At 27.7% G+C, this 20,834-nt stretch overlaps 1 protein-coding gene across 1 annotated transcript; it reads left to right on the forward strand.

The window, feature by feature from the left end:
- The first annotated feature begins 11,926 nt into the window (after positions 1 to 11,926).
- LOC135926624 (uncharacterized) lies at positions 11,927 to 12,822 on the forward strand. Its single transcript, XM_065462551.1, has 2 exons — positions 11,927 to 12,148; positions 12,439 to 12,822. Exons 1-2 carry the CDS (start codon positions 11,998 to 12,000, stop codon positions 12,672 to 12,674), a joined length of 387 nt encoding a protein of 128 aa, XP_065318623.1. The 5' UTR covers positions 11,927 to 11,997; the 3' UTR covers positions 12,675 to 12,822.
- The last annotated feature ends 8,012 nt before the right edge of the window (positions 12,823 to 20,834 follow it).

A 20,834-nucleotide genomic window follows, 5' to 3' on the forward strand; every position in this document is an offset into this window, starting at 1 on the left:
ACTATTCCAAGTCTAAATTTTTATTGTTTAATTCTAATTTTAAAATACTTTTTTATATGATTATTATTTAGCATCCAACTATACTATAAAATATCAACTAAATTTTGACCTCTAAAGGTATTAAATATCGCACATAAGGATGACCCGAATTTTATTTTATTCTTTAGGCTCTAATCAACCCAAAGAAAAGAAAGAAAGTATCGCGATAGACATGGAGTTAAATAATCTTATTTTAAATATAAGATAAGTATCAAAATATATTTATCTCTGTACAAAGTATGAAATTCATAATTATATACACAATAAATTTGATTAGTAATTTTTAAATTTTAAGTTAAATAAAAGTTATATAACTTATGAATACCAAATAGGATATATGTATAATTAATTTATGTCTACAAATCGTATTATATTATTTCTAAATTTTACTAAACAATATTTTATATTATTAATTTTCTAATATATAATAGAAAGAAAGAGAGAAAGGAAGGTTTTCTATTTTTTTTATCTCATCTAAATTTTAATATAAACTAACCCAGACCCCTCCTTTTTTATTTAACTTTTTCTCTTATTGTATTTTAAAATGACCCTTTAAGGAACTAAATAAAAACTTCTTTAAAATCACTAATAATTTTACCAAACATCGGTATATTTATTCTGATTTTTCAAAAATGTAAAAGATTTACAAGAATTATGAATTACAAAGTATTCTATAAGTTACATTCTATTTTAAATTTTAGCAAAAATCTTTTTTAAAATACTTTGTCGTTGTATATTAATAATTTATCCAACGAAAATTTTAAGTATATTTTCTTGCATTTTTTTAAATCTTAAACACTGAATATTTATAAATAATTTAAAATATATCAAATAATTTGGAACATTTAAAAATGATATTTTTTGAACATTTTACAATAATTTCCAACCATAGCAGTAATTTTAACTAATTTGATAATATAGTGGTAATTAATTAACATTCTGAGATGATAGATGTTTATATCTTCAAGCGATCTGAACTACTCGTAATAACCTTAACTAAATAGAAAATTACATATTTATAGTATAAAAAGTGATGTTATGTCCTTGAAGATTAAAATAACTTCAATTTCCATATATATTTTATTTATCAATTCAATCATATATATGTAACAAAATAAATTTAACTTGTACACATCAACATAAATATATATAAATCAACAAAGGAGTTGATTTTCAGATTATCACTGTCATATCCCTGATCGCTAGTGATTGTCAATCACTTGATGTCTTGTATACATATCATATAATATTGTCATAAGATATTATATAAAATTAAATATATAGCCTACTAATCTACATTAAAACATTATATAATTGACATTAGATATTATATAAAATAATATATAAATAATTAATTTTGAGGGATATAAAATCATTTAATTCTAACATATATATAATTTAAACAATACAAGACATTTCTAAAAATAATATTTTTTAATACAAAATCTTATTATTACAGTATAAAATATTAACGATTTCTGATATATAACATTTTGCGTCTAAAGAATTACTAGTGATAAAAAAGGTTAATTAATGTATGCCCTATTGCCTTATATGGTTTTTAAAAACCACATAAGGCAATATAATTTTTAGCAACTTACATTGACAAAAAGTCAAAAAATTAATAATACTTTCTTACAATTTTAGACAAATTTTCATAGAATGGACTAATAAGGAAAAATATATAGGCCTAATCAAATAATTCTTGAAGAAGAGAATATAAACGACCAATCTAAATCATAAAACTATATTGTGGTTAGAGCTTCCTCTTAGATGACATATTGGAAGCTAGATAAGTAATCGAAAAAATTATTGTGAGATATTAAATTTCTAAAAGATTATCTTCCATTTTTAATGATATATAAACGACTACACAATTGACCATTATTGCTTATCTAAAATATGCTATCATACGCTTTCAGCAGCTGTAGTAATAATCTTAAATTACATAGCCACTCAAATAATAGATGCTTGTAAATTTTCAGTAATAGCCATGACGCTCACGATGTTAACACATATCAGAATTTATGATAAATTGATAAAACAAAAACACTAAAAATATTTAGAAGAAATTATGCAAATATATTGTAGCCTTGAGTTAGTTACAGGGCAAGGATGCCATATTAGAAATGAGACATTTTGTAACTATAAAATAAGAACCAGAGTGATATGATGAAAGCAATTAAGATTTTATGTATTATTGTCGCTCTACTTCTAGTTAATATATTATATCTTAAAATAATAGAAGTTTGTAATAATATCAAAAATATACTCATATTAAAAATTTAATTCAAAACTGTTATTTAAAGAAGGAAAAAATAGCTTTCCTAAAAACACGTAAAAAAAGAAGAAAATATATTTAATTAACCAATGATTTATAATAGAGGATTATAAACGATCAATCTATTTACTTTTTATAAAGAAATCTTTATAGTTATTTCGATTGAAAATTTTTTTAGGAAGAGGCATGGTAATTAAATTTAAAAATGAATTATATAGTTGATTAATGATTTTGAACTCGGCTAATTACAATATTTAATTTGTTAATTTTCAATTAATAAATGTATATATTTATTTAATTTGGGTTATATAATAGTGATATTGATATTCTATTGTTAACACAGAATTTGATTGCACGTTGACATAGTGAAAATATAATTTATATGTATTAATCTTATCTAATTAAAATAGTATTCATTTAATAAAAATTTAGATAGACTTATTAATTTTTAAATAATAAAATTAAATCAATATATTACGTGATAAAATTATAAAAGAAATTGATCAGGAGGCAATCAATAAAGTTTATTTTTAGTTCAAGTGGATATTAAGGAGCCATTAAAAAAAATTTTTTTCAGAGAGCTATTCAAATTTATCAGGGGGCTCGAGCCCCTGCGCACCCTCCAATAGTGACGCCACTTTAAAATGAGAGAATTGTAAATTTTATTTTTTCAAATGTCTTTTAAATCAATAAATTATGTCTAAAGTATATATTTTGTTTAAAAATAATGTATATTTTAAGCGGTGGCTTACTCGTCGCCTTATAACTATAAATAACTATTTCAACTTGGCAAAAAATTTGCGATATAAAAGGAAATTTAAACATTTATTTTATCTGTAAAAAAAAAAAGTGTTTTAAATAGAGATGAATATTTATTATTTTTTTAATATTATTATCGATTATGTTTAGTATTATTAAATGCCTGGATATTTTAAAATGGCTTGCCCACTATTTTTATTCAAATAATACCACACAAGCCTCAAGATGTTGTTAATAGATGTCTAAACCCTTCTATCTTCTACGACCAAAATATCCAGACTTGCCTACTAGTACTAGCAAAAATATTGAGTTAACCGTTTTTTAAAATTCGAGCCGTTTAACAGTATCAATTATGTATTAGAAATTGGCAAAAAATATATTGTAATTTATTCATAAAATAAATGGAAAAGATGCTTCAATAGCCAATCTGTATATGAAACAGAGTTTTGAAAGAAAAATAAATGAACAAAGGATTATAAATGGGAGAGGGGTGTTTTTACAGAGACGAAACTCTAAGCAAGTTAAAGCTGGACATTTTCAAGTGGATTCTTTCTGAGATCTTAGGTGTTTGGTTCTGGTTATATTTTTCAACATTCAAGATATTGGTTTGGCCGAAATTCAAAGTTTGAGTTATTGAATTTAACTGAGAAACTCATACATAATGACACAAAAATAGGAACATAAATATTTATTATATTGACCATTTAATATTAATAAATCATATCATAATCCTATATAAATCTAATTAAATTAAAAAATCATAAATGATTAAATATTTATATGACTTAATTTTTTTAAATAATATCCAACATTATTAATTTAAGCAACCGATCGTGACTAAGACAAGAATCGAATTGGTTTAGGGGTGAGTTAGTTTCAAATGATTTGGATTTGAATAAACTATCACATCTTTTATATATCACATTAATGATAAATTATTTAAATGGCCAGTACACAAGGGATACATTGGGTTGACTACTTAATATGATTTTAGTTTTTTAAAAAAAACCTATTATAAAATAGAGCTTTGAATTTTATTATAAATATTGATGTTTGGCTCTACATTCATACTTAATGATTAAGAGCAAAGCATCATGAGCAAAAACATGACAACTTATCCCCGGTCACCTACTTGTTTGTATCTCTATCACATATTTTAAAGAAAAGCTGAACTACATCACAGTTTCAATGTTCCATAAGGTGATTAACTCTGTATTCCTATTTTTTTTTTTTAAAAAATAAGTATCTTAGGTCTACTCCTTGAATATACCAGAAAAAAGTATTTTGGTATAAAGCTGACTGAAACTTCGTAAAAATTTCTAAGAACCTTAACATTAATATAGGAAAGACAAATCTAGGAAAATAATTCCCCGGAAAAAAAATCCCCAGGAAAATAATTCCCTGGAAAAAAATTCCCCGGAAAATAATTCCCAGGTAAATAATTCCCTGGAAAAAAAATATCATAGAAAATTATTCCCTTGAAAAAATTTCCTCGGAAATCCCCATTTTTTAAATCCTATAAAATATAAAATTATTTTTATAAAATTAACAATATAAGGAAAAAAATATCCCCGGAAAAAAAAAATCCCTAAAATAATTTTTGAAGAAAAATCGTCAAAAATTCCTGTGAAATTTTCTTAAATAAAAATTTTCAAAATAAAATAGTACTTGTGATTATGTGTTAAACCTAACAAAAACTTAAATTATTAATTAATACTAATAAATAAAAATGTATAATGTTATGGACTTATCCCGAACCCAGGTTTAATGAAAATTAAACAAAGCAAATATTTATAAAATAAACGATTTGGATACCTAGTCTCTCTGATATTATGCAAAATAATTATGGTCAGCTCAGATTTTTTATTTTGACCAGGATTTATAAATTCAAAAATTACCTAGTCGCCGTAATATTAAGCTAAATATTATTATAAGTTAAGTAATGATAATGGCCAGCTCTGATTTTTTATTTTGGCCCGGCATAAATCCATATCAGTTTTTGACCCGGATCTGCTCTGCACTATTTAATTAAATAGAAATGTTTTTTAAAGTTCAAATTCCTTCGAGGATTTGAGGTTTTAAATAATAAAACGAGAGTTAAATAAATCTAGTTCACCTTTACACATTTTCATCAACTTTTAGATAGTTATTGAAAATCAAATTTTTACTTTAAAAAAAAAATTATTTTTACACAAATTTTAATCATTATTTTTTAGATCTCTTCTCTTCTCTTCTCTTCTCTTCTCTCTTCTCTTCTCTTCTCTTCTCTTCTCTTCTCTTCTCTTCTTCTTCTCTTCTCTTCTCTTCTCTTCTCTCTCTCTCTCTCTCTCTCTCTTCTCTTCTCTTCTCTTCTCTTCTCTTCTCTTCTCTTCTCTTCTCTTCTCTATATATTAAAAATTTAAATATCAGTTGGAGATAAGAGGAATTTCACAATTTACTAACTCTTAAATAGCGCCCTTTTTTTTATAAGGATAAGCTATTAAAAAATATAATTATAAATTCTGTGGCGAAATAGGAAATTTGCAATTTAATCTGATCCCCTCTATTTGATAAAAATTATTTTACTGAAGTATTTACCTACTTTAAGAATTTAACTGACCGAATACAAAATCAATATAAAACTTGCAAAATTATATTTTTTACTGCCCAATTTTAATTAAATACTGCCAAAAGTAGAAAAATGCTGACCATTTTAATCAAAATACATCCAGAGGTGATTATCAGCAGTGAGTATTATATTTTCGAATCTAACAATTATTATTTTGCTTATGAATTTTTTTTTAAAATTTACAGAAAAGAAATAGTTATAATTTATTAAATGATATATGGAATAATAAATTATATTATTCAAATGAAACAATTCTAGAAAGTGTATGTTCTCCAATTGTAGGCAGTCCCTTCTCTCTTCTAAAAAAAATCAATACATAAATTTTTTTAAATATTTTGTTTCGTTGCATAACGACGATTTTTTTTGGGAGTGTATGTCTCAACACTCCATTGGCCGATTTTGCCCATATCGACGGCCATTTTATTCCTCATTTTTTCGATTAGTTCCCATATCTTAGGTTTTTTGTGGCCTATAATATGCTGAAATCGATTATTCCATCCTTCACATACATTGTTTGTTCGATTTTCCCCAGCAATCGTAACGTTGAACACATTCCATGTTTCAGGTGGGAACAATGGCTCTACTTGCCTTTGAGAGTTTCTCCCATATCTCAATTCTCCATTCACATAATTTTTATCAAAATAAATCAATAATTCTTTGTTTTCATCCGATACAATGGTATTTAAATACTCCATACCTCGTTTGACATCGTGTATAGGTAAGAATGCTAATCCATCGATCATAGCTGCAAATAAACATAACGTTGAATCATTCCGATATGATGATTCTAACCCCAATTCTTGAATCTTCCTATGAGTGGATTGAGTTAGATGATAAAAACATCCTTGGATGATTATATCTCTACCTAAAAGTTGAAAAAAAATATAGATTAAAATTATTGTATAGGTTTTATTTAATATTTATGTCTTTATCAATTTTCATTTATTACGAGAGGTGGATGCGTTCATCCTACACTCATAAAAAAAACCGTTTAAAATATTCCAACAGAAAAAGGAAAATAGAATTAAAAAAAATTTCAAGGTTCACGGTCCAAAATACATTTTAAAATCAAGGTCCTAACATATCTCGTTAGTATATAGATGTAATTAAATAGTAAAAAGAAACCTAGAGTATTTTCGACGGCATTGATTGCGGCCTTTTCAAAATCCATATAAATTGTTATCGGATTTATGACTAAATTCCGTTCTTGGGCTTTTTCGAGTAAAATCTTAAAAATTTCTTCATACTTTTCCTTGACAAAAAATATGGCGCTGTAATAAACAGTGTTTTAAAGGGTATTCTAATTACTTGTAGCTGCAAAAATAAATGAGGAGCCAATTTAAAATTCCCGTTTATAGACCAAGTTTTCGTTTCGGCTAACATTTTAAGCATATAATCGGTGGCAAATATAATTATTTGTTCATTAGAATCTCCGCTATTATCATGCAAAAGAAATCTCTCATTCGTGGGAGATCCGGTTGTAGCCCAATCCTCTAATATTAAAAGATATTTTCAATTAAAAAGTTATTTATAGACATAAATATGATTTAACCTGAAATGCTTAATTCTTCCAATGTGGCCGGAATAGGAGGAAACCTTTTTATTTTGTGATTTCTAAGTGTCCTCTTGATACTATCTTCATTCGGAAGTCTTTTTCTGGATTCGGAAGACAATTTAGACATTTTTTCTGCGTATATTTGGCAAGTATTTTGATTTGTTTCAGAGGCTTTTCTTTTCATCGTGCTTATAGCATTTTCAATTTGATATTCATGAATATATAAATTTATTTATTCTTGAGCATAACTTTCCTTTCAACGTTATAAATAATAATTATATCAGAGTTCTTTCAATTTTATTGTTCTACTAAACAATTTTAACATAATATTACAATGAATAGTTTTTTTTTTTTAAAAAATCAATGATAATAATTATAATCTTGTTTAGTAAATAGCTTCAGCGTCTGCATGAGCGTGAGGGTATGAACAGTTTGCATTCAATTTTTCTTGAGGTGGGTAGTATAAATTAATTGGGGAGTTGTCTATTAAATTTTTAGATAAATTAGTGTAATATATTGCTGCAAAATATATTACACTAATTACTTTTTATTATACAATGATATATATTGCTGATCATCGACCAAGTTCTTTATATTGAAAAACAATCGTAGACATTATTTTCCAAATTAAAACACTTTTCTGCTACATTTAAAAGGATTAGGTAGGCATTTTCAGCAAACTTATACTCACGTCAAACAATATACTATAATAATACACGTTCATTGTAAATTGAGGGGGGGGGGGGACTTTTAAATTAAATTCATCTAAAGAATAAACTCTTTTTATATCCACAATATTTTGATTAGTTGGTTAGTAGGGCTAAAATAATTTAAGTAATTCTTTTTAAAATTTATGAAGGGAGTACCATCATAATTAAAAAAGTATAACTAATAATGAGGGAGGGTAGCATAGGTTTCTGAAAGGGGTTCGCATTCTCATGTAGACGCTGATATAGAATCAAGTTTTAAAAAAAAATTACTATAAGGGGTGGGAGAGAATTTTAAGTATACTGGTAATGTATTAAAATAAATAAAATTGCATTTTTTTATATTTGGTTTTAAGCTAGAATTTATTGTAATAGATTAAATAGATAAACGATTTTGTAAAAAGTATATATAGATATATATTTTCTTATTGCAAACATATAAAATATTTTATACTTAAATCAATATACTTTCATAGCGTATAGGGAAGAGAAATAATTATTCTTCCCCTCACAATGTAAAGTATTTTTATAGTCCCTGTCAGAGTTGCTAAAATATCTAATTATAAAAATGTATAAACATTTGTGAAAGTTACCTATTTGTATCTAGATAATATTTTTAAAAAATGATAACTTTTTTTTAAGATGCATCTTGATATACTATAATTCAAAGTTTATTTTTTTTAAAAAAAAATCTAAAAAATAAAAATATTTGAAAAGCAAAATTTATTTTATCTCAAATGAGTAGTGTCGAAAAGCCCTAATTTAGGTTGATCTTATAATAGCAGTCGCACCGAGATTTGACAAATAGATTCGGCTTAAATAAATGATTTGCTGATCAACCTTTTAAGATTTCCTTGCCACCAAAATTTGCCTTTGAGTTAAGGTCAAGAGAAATATCTGCCAAATAAAGGTGTCATTTGTCGAAAATAGAATTAACCTAGTTTATTGCCAATAACGATTTAGAAAATCGTCGTTCTTTAGTATATAAATATATATATATATATCCTTTTTTCTTTCAAAATTATGTCTCCTCATTCTCGCGATCATCATAAAAAAAATTTAAAAACAAGGGTGCCCCCCCCCTCTTTAAAACGCTAGAAAGGAAGTGGTAAACTTGGAGGACTATAGAGAGCCAAAATTATTTGAACAATCGAGAAGTGAATCAATCACTTTGATGGGCGTGTAAATGTAATTCTTTAAAAGAAATATGAGTAGATAGTAAACAAGCAATCGTTCTCTTTGACAAGCTGGCAAGGAGGCGAAAAAACTAATTAAAATCATTCAATTTGAAGGGATCAAAAGAGGTTTTAAAGGAAATTAGGGGGGGGGGGAATTATATAAGAAAAACTGAGACAGGGAAACACCTAAAGATGTTCAAGAATTTGGCTTAAGAAAAACATTTTATAGTGAGAAAGATTTCAGGGAATCAAAGAGTTATCGAATGGACAAAACTTTTTAACAAAAAGAATTTAAAAAACCCAAGCATAGAAACTAGCTAATATACATGCAAACTAATTAGGTAAACTAGCTATTTACAAATTAGCTATTTGGTTAATAAACCTACCTAATACTAGATAACCGTTTTCTTTTGTTGAATAATCGTTATTTTACATATTCATTGACTGCTTTAATTATATAGGAAATCTTTTTAAATATGATATCTTATTATATATATATATATACTAAATGTTTTTAAATCGCAAACTTTTATATATGAAAATCTTTTTGACATATTTTCCAAATTAAGTTTTAATACTTAAATTCAGGGGGGGGGGGGGGGTTAAACTTTCGATAAATATAGGGATCACCCTTAATATCTTCTAATATGTAAATAATTTAATTTGAAGAGGTATATAAAGGCCTCATATTTTTATTCGTATGTCGGAAATAACATATTATTATTTTAAATTATCAATCAACCATACAAGTCGATAAATATAAGTATTACGATCCTGAATTTACTTGGAACGAAATCGCAACATTGACTTTTCATATTCTATTTTGAAACCTAGGATTTTGTGTTAATATCGAGCATATGGTGGAAAGGCTAAATAATAATTACTCAATACCAAAATAATCAAGTAGAATATCAACACTGAGAATGGACTAATCTTTAGGGTTTACCTCCCACAGTATCATATAATATGCTAAAATGTAGACTCGATTTTAAGGTTGTTCACATAGAGAATCATTCTATTTACACAAATAATTACAGAAATCAAAATAATGTGTATGTAACTATAGATATCTTTTTTAATTGTAATATTTAGGAAATGTTTTTGAGTAGGAAACTTTTATAAATGTTTTAAATATAATACAAATTGAAGTTTTAATACTTTTGATTAATATGGAGATCAACTTAAATCTTCTAATATTTAAAAGCTAAAATTTAAAAATGTCTAAATCTAATTCATATAAAAAAATTCAATCATTTTCTCACATTTCTAAACATCAGATTACAATATATTTATTATTTTAAACTATAAAACATTAATATGACTGGGAAAAATATGGCTATTTTCATGATCCTAAATTATTTACACAAAATCACAATACCGAATTTTCACATTTCATTTTAGTATATTTTGGGAAAATTAATTACGGAAAATAAGGATTTTATGTATATATTAAAGAAAGAAAGAAAGAAAGAAAGAAAGAAAGAAAGAAAGAAAGAAAGAAAGAAAGAAAGAAAGAAAGAAAGAAATAGAAGGTAGTATCCTATATTCTCCAAAGTTAAACAATGTTTTAAAAAATGTTTAACATTAATAATTATCTTATTATTATATCATCTATTTTCTAACAGATAACTTACAAGAGATATTCCGATTAGAGGCCTTCATGAACCGGGCTGGCCCGAGGTCATAGACCAACTCAGTTGGGCCTAATATTATATTTTCTGGCCTGAGCTGGGCCTAGGTTTCTAATTTTTCTTTAATGGAAATAGGCTGGACGGGCTTATCTATAAAACAGTTGGCAACATTAAAAAAATATTATGTATTTAATTTATCAAAGATACTACATTTTCAAAATAAATTAAAAATAAATTAAAAATATATATTACTATAAAAATAAATAATTTTAACAAATTAAATATTTCACTCATTGGCGAAATAATTCAATTCACGTCTTGTCGGATATGTCCAATGTTTGAATTTGAAAATCTATTTACACTCATGACGTGACCCAGGTGGATCCATCTGATGGCGCCAATTTTTATGACGCACATATCTTAATTACTAGACTAATATATTAGTATCATTTAAATATGTAACATTTGGGTTATTAAAAATCATATCAACCACCGAATATCTCAAATATATCATATTTATAATATAATATAAATAAGTTTACATCAGCCGTTCAAAAGTAAATCTATGATTAAGGATAGAAAAAAAAAATAGAAGAAATTGATAAAAAAAAAATATCGAGAAAAAGGTGAGGCGAGAGAATAAGATGTTAGAAGAATGGCAGATTATTCGATTGAAGAAGATAAAGGCTTAGAAAGCACTTTTTTGCAATTAAACTATAGTTCAATAGTAAATTGTAGCCATTCCCTAAGAAGAGGGGAAAAGCGTGGCTTTTAGGGGGTATGGTCTTTAGGAATTCATAATCCCCTGTTAGCATGTTGATAAACTAGCAGAACACCGTCGTGATAGCTCGATTTTAGGTATTTGCAGAGTTTTTATTGAGGGGAGTATTTCAGTTCTTCTGTAAACACTAGGAATAGTTCTAATAGTATCTGGAAATAACCTCAAAAAAAATATCCGTATTTTAACGCGATACTTTTTTTTGTTTAAAGAGGATCTTTTATAAATTGTAATATATTCCAAATATTAATTAATATTATGATATTTACGAAAGCAGAATTATCATAAATACGATATTCTTTACATTAATAGAATGTTCTAGAATTACATAAACAAATAAAAAAAAAATTACGTTATATCAATCAAATTTAATATAATTTGTATTACATAATTATTTTTTGTCATTTTATTTTAAATTTTTTTTTGCTTTGCAATTATATATTCTTGATTTTCTTATCAAAATGACTGCGGCCACAACGGATTACAAAAAACTGGTAGAAGAATTGATAGGTAGTAAAATGCCAGGTGCTGCCATAGTTAGCAAGGAAGGACAAACTCAAGCTTGTAAAAATATCACTATCAGCAAGGAAGAGGCTAAAGTCTTAGTTGACGGTAAATAAACGATATTATTACCATAAATTTTTTACCCGATGTATCATTTCTAAAATTCCTTTCTAAAATAAAAAGTTAAAAGCTACGTTTACCATAAATTTTTTGCTTTTTATTTTGGCCACTCGCCACAACTTCTATAGATCGCTCTCTAGGATTTCACTAGATATATATTTTTTTTTTAAATTTTAAAAAGAAATTTGTAAAGTTTTGGGGGTTGTTATTGATTATTTTTTTGAGAAAACATATTAAAAATACAGTTATTTATATGAATATTTAAAAAAAAAAATAAGGCTTCGATAAATCTGAAAAGATTGCTGCCAATGGACTCATGATCAATGGTAAAAAGCATCAGTTTCTCAGTAAAACGGCCAATTATATCAAAACGAAAGCTGACAAGGGTGGTAGTGTGACCTCTAGAACAGCCAAAAACATAATTGTAGGCATGTACGACGATAAATTGAGCTTGGAAGATTGCACTAAAGCCATGGAGTTGGTAGCGGCAAAGTTGAAAAAATCTGGACTGTGAATTCTATCAATCCAAATTAATCAATAGGCATCATTGCGAAATTCAAATTTTTATTTTTTAATGATTTTTTAAAATTTTTATGCAATTTTTTTATCTATTCTTTAAAATAATCTAAACTACGTAAATTGTTTTCCTTCACTAATATATCGTTGTTGGGTTTCAACAAAAAAATGCTTTTTTTTAAACTTACTTTTAAAATAAAATTATTTCTATGTTATGTAAGATTTTTGGGGGCCAATCTAGATTACCTAAATGTCGAGAAATAATTGCCATAATAAATTACGTTTTTAATAACGTTGAAAAAATAGTCGGCCATCAAATTATTTTAGGTTCCAAGGAAGTTGTAAAGAAAAATTAAACACCTTAGGGCAGACACTAGAGAATATCATATAGTGTCTACTTTGGGGCCTTTTATAAGCACAAGTAGTAAGCCCTGCACCAATATAGTTTGAATTTCGTTATTGTCAACTGGGACAATTTTCTTATTATTAAAAATTTATAGGTAAGTGGGGCAGCAAGATTAAACATATTATGCATGACTATCCCTTCTCAGATAACTTGGTAACTTACCATTTTTAAATTCTAAGGCTGCATCCTAATTTTTGTTGTAAATAAGAATATCCTTAAAAAGCTAGGATACCCTTTCATAGATTTCGACATAAGGTGTGGTGATAGTAGTTTCAAAATACTAGTGCCATGCAAATTTACCCTTCAAAAAGTAACGATGTAAACACTCACCACGTTTTAAAATGTAACAACTTACATAGCAACACGCAACAAGTTATACTCACTTATTTTACTATATTTTTCTTCCAAAAAATCGTATCAATTATTTGACTCATTTAAGTGCATTAAAACAAACGCAGCTTTTTAAAATTAAAAATTATATCATTTATTTTTTTGTATCTTAAAAATTGTCACAGTCTCAGGGTTTTCATAAGCACTTTTATCACGCGTTTCTAATTTTAAGATACTTTATTTTGCGGGAATCGTATTCCATTGTAGTTCGAAGATTTATGAGAAAATTGTCTAATAATCATAGGGCAAAGGACTCTCTTCCAGTTTGAAAACAAATCCAACATAATCCATCAGGTCTTTCAAGATTTAAAAACGCTCCTTTTCAAATTATTTAATTTTACAAAACCGTATATCTATTATCTATGAAATGGAAACAAGTAATTATATATATTAATAAAGTTCCGTCAATGAAATGAGATTTAACGAATACACACAAAGAATCTAATTGACTATATATTATATTAAAAGTTTATTGGTAATTTATACTATATATATATTGTACATAGAATCTATCTTTTACCATTATAAAATATATTAAAAGTATATCGGTAATTTAATTTAAAATCATAAACTTATATCTAAAAATAAAAAAATTTAAAAAAATTACTTTATATAAAAAAAAATACGAAATCTTTTATAAAATTTTAAACAATATACTACTATCACAAAATTTGATTTTTCAAATATGATTTGGCGGGGAAAGAATTTACAATCAAGATCTTTTTTAAAACTTAATTTTAAAAACAAAAAATTTCCACATATTTAATTAAATAATTTAACAGAGTTATTTAAATTTATCTTATAATAAAAAATTTTCCTAAAGGTAGCTAGTTATTTTCCCACAGGCTATAATTACCTTTAGTGGACTATAATTATATACATTTAGAAACCTTGCAAAATATGCGATGTATTATTAAGTTTCTTTTTTTTAGACCACGTTATTTAGAATGCTAAAACTATGAGAATTAGGGAAGCATCACTTCTATTTAGGATCTATTTTTAGAAAACCTAAGCTAGGGGACCGAAACGGGACCACTTATTCGAAATTTTTAGGAAATCAGAAACTCCATCTTTAATTTCCTGTTCCTAAACTCAGTTATTCACGGCGAATTTAAAAAATGTCGATAGCTGGAACTCGGACGAGTGAACAAACATTTAAATTTGACCATATTTGACCGGTCAAATATCGATTGAATCGAATCGTATTAGAACGGTCAAATACACATTGCAAGTCGAATACGAAATGTATAATATTTCGATTCATATTTTTGTTAGGTATAATTTTGAAAACAAAAATCAAATTTGTTTTTTCGCAAAAGTAAGTACGTTTTCGAAATTATTTTTATGATTTAAAAGACTTTAGATAATTAAAACTGCACATAATTTCATCCGCTTAAAGGAATTAAAGCTATTTCTTACATCATAATAAATTAATAATCTCGAACAAATCTATTCATTTCAAGTGTGTAACACAGTTTAGAAAACACACTTCGTAATCAGCCAAACTTGGGAGAGTAATAAAACATGAATATTTTTATTTAACAACGAAAAATTTAAATATGCTAAAAAAAAATATGTTATAATGTTATATATAATAATTTTAAAAAAAAAAATGCCATAGTATGAGGTAGGAGAATATTATTTTTCTTATTCTTTCTAAATTCAGACTAAAAATGCTTCCGTACTGAATATAGAGTAGACCTTGGGCAATGGCAACGCCACACTCATTTGACTATACATCCTAGTTATCAGGCATTCCCTCACTAGCTCCAAACTTAGGATAAAGGTTTTCACGATCGATTGTCTGGGTGATGGGGTAGCGTCTTCCACCACGGAAATATCGAGTAAAGAATGAGATGTTGGGTTCAATTCACCTATCAGGGTGCCTAACAGGGCCTGACCCACTGCAGAATTGTCGGCGTAGAGAGGACCTATGTTTGATCCAACGTGCCTCGGTTTCAATAATCCGTAACCGACTATGGTGAGTTCGGATTCAGGAGTTTCCTTCGACAAAGCTAAGGCCACGGTGGTATCTTTTGAGCCGATGGTCATGGCTTTAAGGAACTGAGTTCTTTCTATACTGTGAATCTTGGTGTCGTACGATATCAACGTATCCATGTAATCTTTCACAGTTAAAGAGTTCAATTTTAGAATCGAAAAGCGATTAGTTTCTTTTGACTGGTCTAAACTCGAATCGTTGGAATATATGCGCTTAATGTTCTCTATTTTCTGAGGTGTGACGGTACCTACGTAAGTTGCAACTAGATATTTTATATAAAAAAAATTAATTATGGGGGCTTTTTAAAAGTAAATTCTGGGAAACCAATTTCAATAGTATTTCCTTCAATTTTTCGGAAATATTTATTTAAGATTTAGAGATAATATTTGTATTCCATATAGATTAGAGTTAAGTTTGGACTTAGATATTGACTTATTATAAATTATGGATGCCACGAATTAATCAAATAAAACCTATTGAAGTTTTATAATAAATTACTAAAAATTTTAATAATTATTAATAAAAATTTGTTTAAGAATTTTTTAAAAAATAACCCTTATTTCATTCTTTTTTGCTCAAATGATCTTGATAAAAATAAAATATAAATATATATATAAATAAACTAACTATTGAAAGATGCCTTCATCCCCAACTTCAGGTTAGACTGTATACGAGTGTCGACTGAGTTTAACCCAAGATTCCTGGGTTGTACGTGCTTCATCCTGGCCTTCCAAAGTTCACTCCCTATTCCGTGACATCGGTACTCCTTCTTAACGCAATACAATCCCCCAAAGGCTACTTGATCGTTCAGTATCATCCCAACTACATTACCTGTATGCATATGAATTTTTTTTTAAATATATATATATATATATATATACATAGTATTTAATATTAAACTGCCAGGGAGAATTATGACATATTAAGAAGTTATAAATGCCATGATTTTTTATAAATGGCTCCTTTTCTGGGCCGATCCTAAAAACAGTTTTATTCCGGATTTTGCCTATATAACTATCGGCTCCAGGGATTAAGCTCGACAGAAATAATCTGGCTCTTATATTAGACGCGGCGTTTACGGCTTCCGCCTCGTTTATGTCGATACGTATCATAACGGACGAATCAACTACGATTTCCGGTTTAACAATCAATTTCGCAAAGCTTTAAACAAATCGCGTTTAACTTTAAAAGCAGGGTTTTAAAGTATGCCAGAATTTTTGAGCTCGGTTTCAATGAGCATTAAGAGTTAAACTTGCCTAATTTAGGCGCTTGATAATTTGGTCGACTTGCCTAATTTGACAAAAATTTCGAGTTCCCAATCTATCTATTACAAAAAAAAAATGTTTTGATAAATTGGGCAACTGTCTAAAGTTTGAAAAAAAAAATCTTGATCCTAATGGTGCCTAAATTATGCAGGTTTTACTGTATCATAATACATATATTCGAGGGGGGTGCGGGTCGTTTAAATACCTAACGGTGGGTCACATTGTGAGTGCGAATAAATTTTGATGGGTGATTGGGCGTGATAGTCATTTTTAAAAAAAAATCAGTGATAAAAATATTTATGTCAATCACCTAGAAGCTGACCTTCTTCCTCACCTATTTTATAACAGATTTTTACGAGTAACTCCTTTAGGAAACTATATCTAACCCGTTTACAAAAATAAAATGGATAAAGTATTAGTTTTCAAAAAATTTCTTAGGCTGTTTAAAAGTTCGACTTATTATTAAAACAGGTTGGCTATTTAGCCGGCATTTTAGTTATCTACTAAACAGCCAAAAAAAAAGTAGGAGGCGATTAAATATTTCAAGCATGCCACTCATTTAAATTTTCTAAATTAAAGATGCCTACCAATATTGAAAAAAAAACGGATAATAAATATGATTTATCATTAGAAAAAAGCTAATACTACGCGATTGCATTGGCAATAATATTTTGGCTTAAATTTTCTTTCCTCAATATTCAAAAAAAAATTTGAGTATACTAGACTAGACTATTATTGAAATAAATTGGCTTTAATTTGTATAAGTTAATAAAATAAGTAGTGTTGTTATGTCGCATAACTTTAGCCAATTCCCAATAAAGTTTAGCAAAGGTTTCAACCTAAAAAAATAGATCGAAAAACATCTAAGTTGGAACCTAAACTTAAATATTCGAAGGGATTCTTTAGCAGAGCCATTTTGGAATTGGTGGTCAAAGAGATGATTTGATAACACTAAGAGATTGGTTCCTAATCTATTATAATTATATCTGGATGTGTTATTGTACCAAAAAGACGAGATTTTTCATATTTAAAGCCGAACATAAAAAGGGTGTCCTAGTTTTAAAAGTTTTTTTTATAGTCTAAAGCAATAAAGTATGAAAAGTAAAATGGAAACCAGGCCAATTTTTTTTTTGTTTCGTAGCAAAAAGTTTAATTCATTACAGATTACAGACACCGACCTCAACGAAGGAATCTACCTTCTTCAGCCAGCAGATTTCACTCGAGATCTATCTGTTCAATTTTCTAAGCATACACTCCTTTCTAGGGTTGAAATTCCAATGTTTTTAGATATATTTTTTTTCTTCTATTTTTTCAGTGTATTTTTAGATTGTTTTTTTTTTATTTAAATATATTATATTGTAAAGGATATTTATTTTTTAAAAATAAATTCATTCTTTTCCATATTTTTTTTCCAAAAAAAAATAATTAACCAATAAAAATTTTGTTCAGCTTTAACCAGTTTGGTGCCAATGAACGATATTTTTCCATAGCCAATAAATCGTGTCTACTATGAATGAAGCCTAACACAAGAATAATAAACAAAGATTTTCATTTATAAAATTCTACTTGATTAGTGAATTCTTAAATTACTGCAAAGGATGTATAAGAAAGTTATTATTTCATGCAAAATTGCGGGAACGGAAACAGATATGGCAGGAATTATAATATTTTTTTTTAGAAGGAATCCGCGAATTTTACGGGCGTGATAGTGGGCGCGGATTTTTTTTTAGCGTAAACGTGAATGAGGGCGGGGGTGGTGAATGGGGGGTCATAAATAAAAAATCAGACCCACATTTCCATGTTTAATATATATATAAGATCAATTAGGTGTGTATTTTTGTTATAACTAAGTGTATTGATAAAAACTTCGATATGGGCTCCTTTTTTTTAAAAAAAATGGACGACTATTTTCTTCTTATCTTATCTAGAACATGGTCACAGACCTGCCCTAAGTGAGCTAAATGCTGATTTTTTTTCTCAAGGATACCAACAAACCTTGTAGCTCAGATGTTTAGTTATCGAAAATGAGTGGAACAACGCCCCACGCTACGCAACAAGAAAATAGATTGTGGTGCGACAAAATACCTACTCGCAGATTTCAATGGACGACTATTACTCAAGATTTCAAGATGTTCTCGCCATCTTTTGTCTAATTTCAAAATTTGAATAAGATATATAGGTTTTGGTTATTAAAAAAAAAGACTGACAAATTTAAATTTTGTTTTTTAACAACACAACACTTACTTATATGGTTTCTGAAAATGTTTTAAAAAAAAATGAGTTCTTGGTTTCTCGTTCATAGAAAATTAAATGAATATTTTTTCATAGTTAAAAAATATTGGTAAATATCAGAGACCTGCAGATGTACCATTTACACGGTCCGGATTTTTTTCGGCCCGGTTTTTTTCGGCCCGGTTTTTTATTTCCCGGCCCGCTTTTTAAAAAAACATGTATTATACATTTATTCAAAAATTTTTTTTATAGCTAATAATGGCGATTTAAAATATACGGCAAGGCCTAGGCCCCTGGTATTATTTTTTATAAAAGGCCCACCCCGGATATTTACTTTTTTAGGTCCGATTCGGGTATATTATTTTTTAAAAAAAAAATCAAAACACTACCCGACCCGTGTACCCGGTCATCATGCAGGAGGAGGTAAAGATATTGAATAAAAAAAAACTATCTTTAGGTCCTAAAAAACAAATATCAAACATGTTTTTTTTTGCGGATAAAAAAAAAATAATATTATTATATAACTAATTTATATTTATTTTTTATAGGCGGGCAAAATAAGAACCCTCACATCAGAAATAGTGTTTGGTAAACGTCTCGTTTTTAAAGCCGATTTTTAAACATACGGCTACACTCAATATTTCGTCCAGAATAATGTTATACGCATGCCCGAAGATCGTGCTCGTGTAAGGAACAAAGGTGTTAGGGGGCTATATTTTTCTGGCTAAAATATTCGGTTAGCGAGCCTTTTAACAACACTAATATCTCCAGAACAACGCAATACGAATGTTTGAAGATTGTGTTCGTGTAAAGAACAAAAGTATTATGGGGCTATATTTTTCTGGCTAAAATATTCGGTTAGCGAGCCTTTTAACAACACTAATATCAGAACCCATAGAATTTTATTTTTTTTAAACATACAAAATATGTATATACTTTACCATTTTAATTATATAATTATTCGTGTTTTGTTTTGGTGGAACTATGTAAGCCATGCCACACCTCCGTTTTTATATAATTGTGTTTTTACTATTTTTTTTTAAAGAATTTATTTGTCTATCATTTTTCATATATTAAAGGAATTTTTGGGAACTTGTAGTCCCACCTCCGTTTTTATATAATATTGTTTTACTTTATATTTGATATGTTAATTTTAATTTTATATATATTTTTTAATTTAAAAAATAAAATAAATTAATTAAAAAAAAAGGAAATTTAATAAAGATAAAATTTTTATAATTTCATTTATATATTATTTGATTGTTGATTCAAAAATAAATAAAAAAAAATTTAATCTTTAATAAATTCTGTTAAAATAAAATAGAGGAGAAGTGGTTTAATTTTACCATCCCAAAAATTGTTTCCATAAATTTTATTTACGGATCGAATTTTATTAATAAATATCACGTGGTTTGTTTTTTTGATCACCATCTCACCCCCCCCCCCTCTCCCGCCTTCTGGTGACAAAATCCTAGATTTGCCTCCTGAATGCTATAGATAGAATTGGAGGCCGATAGTGCGAAGTCCACCCGTTTAATTATTTATGATAATGAAATAGTGACTAATTACCTATGACTTCTCCGCTACTCAAGACCGCCACGAACCAGCCCTCCGGATCCGAGTCGTACACGTTTAACAGGTAGTCTATATGAGCGCGGTAACCGAATTCTTTGTACCTCCATTCGCTTATCTGCGGAATTTCGTCTCTCCTCGCGTTGCGGATCTCGTAATCCGGCCGACTTCCTTCGAAGGTATTCGGGCGAATTTCCGACCCCATTATGTTTAACGCCACGATTTGGGAGTTGGATAAGACCCCGGCGATACAATCCATGGCGGTGGGATCAGGTTTCATAACCATGTTTTGGT

Source organism: Gordionus sp. m RMFG-2023, chromosome 3, assembly GCF_954871325.1.
Source record: "Gordionus sp. m RMFG-2023 chromosome 3, tfGorSpeb1-WG-v2, whole genome shotgun sequence".
Lineage (NCBI taxonomy): Eukaryota > Metazoa > Nematomorpha > Gordioida > Chordodea > Parachordodidae > Gordionus > Gordionus sp. m RMFG-2023.